The 8,924-nt window shown below is 41.7% G+C and overlaps 1 protein-coding gene across 1 annotated transcript; it reads right to left on the bottom strand.

Annotated features, from left to right (window-relative positions):
- Nucleotides 1–240: 240 nt before the first annotated feature.
- Nucleotides 241–8,918, bottom strand: LOC119836386 (talin-1-like). The gene is made up of 11 exons (XM_038361691.1): nucleotides 8,815–8,918; nucleotides 8,123–8,256; nucleotides 7,598–7,710; nucleotides 6,964–7,122; nucleotides 6,470–6,630; nucleotides 2,823–2,925; nucleotides 2,272–2,402; nucleotides 1,747–1,879; nucleotides 1,152–1,275; nucleotides 740–904; nucleotides 241–473 (listed from the first exon to the last, which is right to left on the bottom strand). The coding sequence occupies exons 6-11, from the start codon at nucleotides 2,922–2,924 to the stop codon at nucleotides 241–243; spliced, it is 888 nt and encodes a 295-aa protein (XP_038217619.1). The 5' UTR covers nucleotide 2,925; nucleotides 6,470–6,630; nucleotides 6,964–7,122; nucleotides 7,598–7,710; nucleotides 8,123–8,256; nucleotides 8,815–8,918.
- Nucleotides 8,919–8,924: the final 6 nt, after the last annotated feature.

The following is an 8,924-nucleotide window of genomic DNA, read 5'->3' as shown; positions in this document are numbered from 1 at the left end:
CTGGCATCGAACCAAGACAACAATTGTTAAATTAAATTTTTTTGTCGTTCACGACTTTCCCCTATCTTTTCACCTATAATTTCACTATTCAGATCCCATCCTCTTCCTTGGTGGCGTGCTTCAGCCGCACGCCAATATGCACTTAACCCTTCCCCAAATTACACGGGTTTTAGTTTCTTAACTGTAACTTTACAGGTTTAATAAAGGTACTAAAACTATAAAAAAAAATCCAGTGCAGTACTACACATGACCTCTCCCCGCGCACAGTCCCGGCGCACTGACCTTGGCGGCGTGCTTGAGGCGCTCCATGTCGGGGTGGTGGTGGTGCTTGCCGCTGGCGGCGGCCGTGGCGGCGGCCAGGTCGCGCAGCGCGGCCGCCGCGTCGCGCGCCGCGTGCAGCACCAGCACCTGCGGCTCGCTGCCGCCGCGCCCCAGCGACAGCGCGCCCTGCTTCACCACCTCGCACAGCTGCACTGCAACCCCACCGCCACCGTTATACCACGCGACCAGCTGACCGACACCGTTCAGTGGCAGGATTTACACGACAGACACGAGGTGTTGCTACTCATGTACTATAAATATCAATACAGTGTCATACGGTACATCTATAACTTATTCAGCCGCAATTTAAAACAAATATTTTATAAGGCTACCATGCAATATGTACAGTTGCACTGTAAAGTGCACTGCACTTTTCGTTCCAGTGACACTGCAGTACCAGCGCAGTGTAAGCACTCACGTATGGTCCCGACGGCGCTCTGCGCGGCGGCGGCGAGCTGGTCCTGCGAGCCGCCGGCGCCGCCGACCAGGCTCTTGGTGTCCTCCACCAGCGTCTTCGCGGTCTTCAGGATGCCCTCGCGGTGGTTCGAGAACGTGTCACCCTCTTTGTCCGATTGCAGCGTGCCTGGGAAACGCGGGCTGGTTAGTTTTCGAATTTTATTGTAATGGACATATTTTTTTGTCTCCATACAACTATAAAATCTTTTATATCTATCATACTATTTGCTTTTATATCTATCATACTATTTGCTTTTATATCTATCATACTATTTGGCTCGGACAAAAATTCCACATCCGGATGACAATGCTTCAAGCTAGAACAGCTTCCAGCTAATCTGGCACACGAGAGTGTCTAGAGAGCGGCAACCCACCGGCGCTGGCGAACAGTATGGTGGTGTCGAGGTCGCCGATGATGGTGGCGATGGTGGCGGCCGCGTCGATGCAGGCCTGCGTGCCGCGCGACCCCGCCTGCAGCGCGCTCAGCAGCGACACCACCTGACGGACAAACACCCATTATTTTATATATGTTACACTGGCTGTTCGAGCACGCTCCGGCACGAAATGAGTACCACAACCCCACAGAAGGACAGCGTGAAATGTTTGCGTGCTATTGTGCTTGTGTTCTGTGCGATTTAAATGAAGTTAATTTGTGATTGGAAAAAGGGCGTAGGATAGGATTTTCTTACGAAAATCCCTATCTATCTTTTTAGATAGATTTAGGCGGCTGAACATAACAGTAAATTGTATACAAATATTGTTTGGCACCATCAATGAGACAAGTTTCAATCAATCGTAGTTTTGTCTGTAGACTACATTTATATAATTGGTAGCTTTTTCTTGGTCATTATTTACTTGTATTTAGTTATGTATGTATGTATGTATGTATGTATGTATGTATGTATGTATGTATGTATGTATGTATGTATGTATGTATGTATGTATGTATGTATGTCCACCCCCACCCACCTTCTCGTTGAGGCGGCGCGCGCAGTCGGCGACGGCGCGCTGGTGCTGCGGCAGGGCGGCGAGGCGGCAGCGCCCGCCCGCGCGCACCAGCTCCGACACCGCCTCGCCCGCCTCCACGGCGCACGCGCGGATGCTGCGGGAGACACACGCGTTATATTATGTTGTAACAATAATTATAGTTATAGCGATAAACGTGCCCATGCAAAATCCAACTAATATTATAAATGCGAAAGTTTGTAAGGTGTGTTTGTTGCTCTTTCACGCAAAAATTACTAAACTGATTGCAATGAAATTTGGTACGTAGACAGTTGGACAACTGGAATAACATATAGGCAACTTTTTATCCCGATATTCCTACGAGACGCGGACTTAACGCGGGTGAAACCGCGGGCCGCAGCTAGCAAGATATAAACGCCATTGCTCAATTAACAGAGCACAGCAACAAACAAACATCACACAAATCAGTCAACATGATTAAGTTAGTAATAGCTCTAAAGAGACACAGCTGGGACAGGTGGGGCATACCGAGTGGCGACGTCGGCGTTGGGCGTGGTGGCGGACGCGCCGACGCTGTCCGAAGCCAGCTTCTCGTAGCGCTGGCACATCTCGTTGCCGATCTCCAGCAGCCGGGCCGGCTCCGTGGCCGCTTTGGCCGTCTGAAGTTTGTATAGTTATTTTGAGGAAAAATTTCATAAAAAAAATCTTGTAATATTAAGGGATGGATTGAATGATATCTGATATTTAAGACAGTGCAAGGAAGAGAGACAATTTCATGTCTTTAACAAACGATAGAATTAACCTCTATTAACTTTATTTTGTTGAAGTAAGGATTGACTATTTTCAGAGAAATGTGTAAAATTGTTATTCTCCTTATTCCTATTGCCTTAGAATAGCTCTTCTTCACCTACTCAAACAAAAATTATACAAAACTAGAATCCATAACAACTGACACATAAATCGTAAGAGTGAATAAGAGACTTTTGACTTAAATAAATCATGGATACCCAATAGGTCATGCATGCTCTAACATCCATACCAGGTCATCTAGTGTCTAGACTACACGATAGCTCACTCACCATATCCGAGGCGAGTTTGGCGATCTCCTTGGCCGCGGCCACCATGCGCGTCTGGTAGTCCACGAACGATTCCGTCTCATCGTACGAGCCGATCAGTGACATTCTGAAAATAGTTTTCTATCGTTATACATAATGACTTTTGTTTCGTATAAACAGGCGGTCAAACATACATACGTCTATAATTCTGCAGCTTTATTGACAAGTTATAATTTATCATTTCATACATGTATATACATTTTTGCATTTCAACACAAAGATTGTCGAACAAACAGTCTCACCCTATTCAGATGGAGTAGTTTAAACTATTATAGATTTCAGATTAAAAGAATTAACATAAAAAAATTTGGACGTATAATGTAATGGCCTATTTAAAGCCATGAGGCAGGAATAAAAGATCTGGTACTCAGTGGTAAATTTTAATACACGACTTAATGTCAGTTTCAAGGTAAGATGATATTTCCCGATGTAATCACTGCACGAAAATTCCAAGTGCTTAGTCATCCATTAATGCTCTTGGCTTGCTTTTTTATCTTCTGGTTTGTTTTATTGATTTGCTGGATATTGTGCCACCGTGTATCGAATCCTTCATTCAATGGACAGTGATTTACCTGTGAGTTTCTTTTAACACTGGTTGATTCTCGTACCGGAGTATATGCCTATTATATTACCTATGATTACAACTGTTCGAATGAATCTATAGTATTTGATGACATTTCTTATCAATCTGTCTGCCTGTCTTGTCTCTACTCATACCTCAAACGATTTAAGTCGACAACACCACCGTAGATGACTTATAGACGCATATCGTTCACATATATGACGCATGCGCACATTACCATGCTACAACACTAATAAATACACAACCTTTAGGCCGATTACTCCGCACATAACTAAAACACACCGCAATCACACTAGCGAGACTCTGCCAGTCAAAATTTTCCCCAAAACAACTTATCTATAATATATTATTATTGCTTTATCGAAACATCGATAGAACAACAAATAGTAAACAAAATAAGGAAAAATTAAGCACGCAAGTATCGCGACATTGACCGTTGAACGCGAGCGCGCGTGCGTGCCCGCGGGCGACTGATCGCGACCTAGGCCATGCTGTAATGGCTTGAACACTCGACTATTGGCGTCCAAATGTTACTTTGTATTCTATAATAACACTTATTTAAGTATTATTGTATGTTTGTATTCAATGGTGACGATTGTAATTGCAAAATCAAGTTAAAGGGTTCTAACTGGGTTTATCACTCAGCTTTGTTGAAAGTTTGATATGCAGATTAATTATGTCATGAGATATATAAAAGGTTTGTTTTCATTTGTATATATGAATGAAGTTAGTTCACATAAGATATATGAAAAAGGACAATTCTACTGATCATTTTTAGAAACAATACAGTTCTTTGGAATGAATATGATTATAATATACATTTTCTGTAAAATGGACATGATTTTAAACAGACAACAAACTACAGAGTTCCTGTAGAAACAAATGGTCAGACTTTGTACATGTATGACGATTCAAAAGTGCTTCTAGAAGAAGCCTAATTGAATAAATAAAGGTTCGAGTTTGACAATTTCTTCATGAACGTCTTATTGTCTCGAACTTAAAATTAAAGTCGAGTACTCTAAACAACAAAACATACCAACTGGTATAATTTTTCTGGAAAACTGATAGCGATATATCAAGGCATATTTCAATCGAGTTCATATTGAAGACAACATCGCTATCAAAAGGCGCTAAGCTAAAAAGTATCAGCTGGTTTGCTCCGCACGCGGCTGGCTCGGCGCCAACACGCACCCGATGGTGACCTCAGCGCAATAAATATAATAATTACATATTTATTTACTTTGACGATTGCTTGGATGGGTAATATATAATGCGAGATGTGGATAAAAAATATTCATTGATTCATTAACTAATATCCGTTACATCCCCAACACTTAACCATAGTATCCTGCACTTGCGATTTCTGGTTTCTCTGTCCTTTTTCTCAGGTTTAACAAACTATGGTTGTGTTAAATTTCACCCAAATCGATTGAATAAATTAGTAGTGAAATTGACCTACTGACCGTGTCACTTTAGCATTTATAACATTAATACGTAAGTATAAACTAAAATTAGTGTCGCCGATACGTACAGAATTCTCCACCCCAAGTTTCGTTAAAGACAACCCATGTCCGTGCTAAAGTCTAAATATCTCTAATAAAAATTTCCCTTTAATAGATTATGTGTTGTATATTAACGCATGCTTTTTTGAAACACTTTGGGATTTATAATATTTCAAAACGTTGACATTTCGTTAATTGTCCTAACTTCTAGACAAAAAAAAATATATTTTCCAACCCCATAGGTTAAATATTAAAAATATATGTTGTTTTTAAACATTAAATGTAGAAAAACTTCGAAACGTGCGATGTACTTAACTCATTATAAGATGTATTATGAAATTATTTTTTAATGAACAATGTTAAAAAAAATTACCTCCTATACTTAGAAAAAAGACCTCAAAGTGTTGAAATATAACCATCATTATGAGACCGTCACACAATCAGAAGATAGACAGCGCAGCGTGCACAACTAGTATAGCATCCAATGCATGTCCTTAACCCGGCATCTGCGGAGTTATTTATAAGCGCATGACGGACTGGCTATTTACGTGCCTCGGCTGACGTAGCGAGAACGCATCTCGTTAAAGTTAGCTTATTCTCTTTAAATTAGACCACTTGGTCAAATGTCCTACCTATAATTATTATTTATTAAAAAAAAAATTCTTCCCCTTGGGGAGGGATCACTACAGATTCTAAATGGAACAATTGCCTAGTTCTGTTGAATCAATTGTATCTAATATATACATGTAATTGGAAGAAAGAATTTTGGTGTAAATGAATGAATTTTAATGAATTATCTAAAATAATATAATAAAGAGGAAATGTTGTCGTTTTAGCACGGATCAATTTCAAAATTATGGCTATACATGTGTCACAGACGAAGCCGGGGCGAACAGCTAGTAATTTCAAATTGACTTTCAAATTATTGTTGTATTTGATTTTTTTTTTTAATTTCAGACCAATGAATACATTCTATAATCAATAGTATTAAGCTGATAACATTGTTTGTTTGATCGCGTGAGTATCAGGAAACACTGGTACGAATTATTTTGCGTGTGAAATAGTCTATTTATCATGAAATGCTATATAGCATCATGTACGTGGGTAAAGGGACCGTGCGTGGAGAAACCAAGGGACATTGTTTTCGAATAAGAACTTAGTGGGAAATATGTTATGTGATTATTTTATTTTGATGCGATTTTGTTTTTATGTAATAAATATTGTATATACATATTTGATGTGTTGGTTAGTGTTAGCGTGGTGTGCGTGCTCGACCACTTTGAATTTTTTAATGCAATTTTTTTTATATAAAGTAACTATAGTTTTAAAGCATCTGAATGAATGAATGAATGAATGAATGTATGTATGAATGTATGTATGTATGTATGTATGTGTGTTACATAGGTAGACGGTATTAACGAGCAGTTGTTGTTGGAATGTTTTTGAGTGAGCATGCACTTAGCGTGCGCGTGACGTTAGAGCGCGTGCGTGTGTGCGTGTGTGCGTGTGTGCGTGTGCGCACTCACCGCTGGTCGGTGAGGCGCGCGAGCGAGCGCGCCAGCCAGTCCAGCAGCGGGCCGGCGTCGCCGCGCGCGGCGCTGAGCGAGCGCACCGTCTCGCCCAGCTCGGCCAGCGCGGCGCGCGCCAGCGAGCCCTGCGCCTCCACCTCCGCGTGCGCGCCGCTCGCCTGCCGCACACACACCGCCTCAGTGCGAGCCCACTCGCCGAGCTCGCACGGCTCGAAGGACCATACCGTACATCCGCGCCCGAATACTTCGACATACCCACCGTATAACCATACCCACACGGGTAAAGACTCAGATATTGATTGATAACAAAGAATTAATGAGAGCAAAGAATATGGTCCTCCGAGCTATGCATTTAAATAGTACAACATAATTCAAAAAAGTACTATGGAAATATCTTCAAACTGAACATGCACATTTGAACTGATTTAATTCTGTTATATCACATTTTAATAGAGTGCTTAGAGTACTATAAAAAGTCCCAGCCCACTCACCCTAGGGTTGCCGCCAGCCTGTTTCGCGGCGGTGACGAGCAGAGCCAGGGTCTCCAGCACGGTGCGGGCGTGCTGCAGCAGAGCCGACTGCGCGGCCGACTCCGTCAGATTGGACGCCGCTCCGCTCGCGCCCGACACCAGGGGCTCCGCGTATGATACCTGAATGGAACAATGTTATGATTTACAACACTAACCTGATACAAAAAAGACAGGTTTTTGTGTGTTTTATTGGGAAATACTGACTAACAATTAAAATACTAACTAAATAAACTATTTAAAGCTAAATATATAATAAGCTTGAAAGCTTTGAAAATCCTTCAAATGTAGACGGCTAGGTTAATAAATAGTTATACTCTATTATCAACTTGTTTTGTAAAGTTTTATACCAGCTCAAATGTGTCTATAATAAAAAATAAAAAAAAAACATAAGACACATATGTGCTCTTATTCATGTAGTTAAGCAAAACTATTCAAAATGTGAAACAACATTTATCTACCTAATTTTCCATATCGGAATAAATTTCTCCTATCAAAACAGAAACCATTCACTCCCCAATAAGTAGTCCCTCTAAAGACACTCCTAAACATTTGCCAAACTTAAAAAAGAACACAGTCGAGTTTGAGTTGAACTCACGAGCTGCAATACGGAGTGGCCGAGGTTCTCCGCCTCGCTGGTGGCCGCCACGCGCACCGCCTCCAGCCGCTCCAGGATCTCGGCGGCGCTGTTTTCCACTTGCTCGCAGTAACCTGAACCAATGTGATAATGCTCGATGTACATACTCGACTCATACTATATGACTATATGATGATTTGATTATATCACTAAGTTTAGAAATATTATTTATACCAGATGTGGGGTTATCAAGGAAAGACGTCACAAAAAGGATATACGAATGATCAATAAATTGTAAAACAATTTACTAACACACACAAATCCTTGAAAAGTGTAGAAAGTTTGAATTTTGTCTGTCCGGTTCAAGTGGGTCAAAATCGAGTTTAAATGGTCCCACCATTACATAAAAATATTGGTGAAGCTAATGAAAGCGCGTAAAAGGAAGTTTACGGGTGTTATATGGGTACAATAGTGCAGTTTATGGGGGTCTAAAACGCTAAGTATATGTGTGTGTGTGTGTGTGCGGGGGGGCTGGGGGTGGCTCACCCTGCAGCGTGTTGGCCTGGCGCGGCTGCAGCTCCTGCCCCACGGCCTGGATGGCGACGTGGTCCAGCTCGCGCAGCTGCGCGCCCAGCGCGTCCAGCGCGCGCGCGCACTCGCGCTGCCCCGGCGCCTTCTCGCTGCAACACACAAACATTCATTCTGTTAAACGTCTGATTTTGTAATAATATTACTGAAAGTTATAGGGCGTTTACATGATACATTTGTTGCATACAATATTTTGAAAGCAAAAATTAGACAGAATTTTTTAAAGTGCATTTTGTGTATGTGTTGTGAGAGGGTTCTGTATTTTGAAACAATGCACCGAGACATCGAAACATTCGTATTATATTTTTTAAATAGATATTTTTGTTATATTATTTCGAGTTATTTTTTTTTATTATCTAACAAGTACTATTGATATCAGTTTTTTAAGTAGAAAGTTATGACAGTTACAAGTATAATAATGAAATAATAAAAAACTATCTATCTTTTAAGTTGGATCAAATTGCAAAAGGTGTAGATTTGATTTAACATTGGTTGTGTTGTTTAGGATTCTATCGCGGACAAACAATGTGATACACAATTCGTATACATTAAGATTATGCATATCTAATGACAAGTCACAAATGTCTCGTCTGTGGCTGTGCGTGCGTGTGTGCGTGTGCGTGTGCGTGTGTGCGTGTGCGTGCGCGCACCGGATGCCGGCGACGAGCTGCTTGATGCTGTCGGAGACGGTCTTGCTGTGCGCGGCGAGCGCCTGCCAGTGCGCGCGGTCGCCCGGCGCCAGCGCCAGCGCGCGCGCCGC

The sequence above is a fragment of the Zerene cesonia genome, chromosome 24, assembly GCF_012273895.1.
Source record: "Zerene cesonia ecotype Mississippi chromosome 24, Zerene_cesonia_1.1, whole genome shotgun sequence".
Taxonomy (NCBI): domain Eukaryota; kingdom Metazoa; phylum Arthropoda; class Insecta; order Lepidoptera; family Pieridae; genus Zerene; species Zerene cesonia.
Note: the sequence above shows the minus strand (reverse complement) of the source record. Positions and strands in the feature narration are given on the sequence as shown.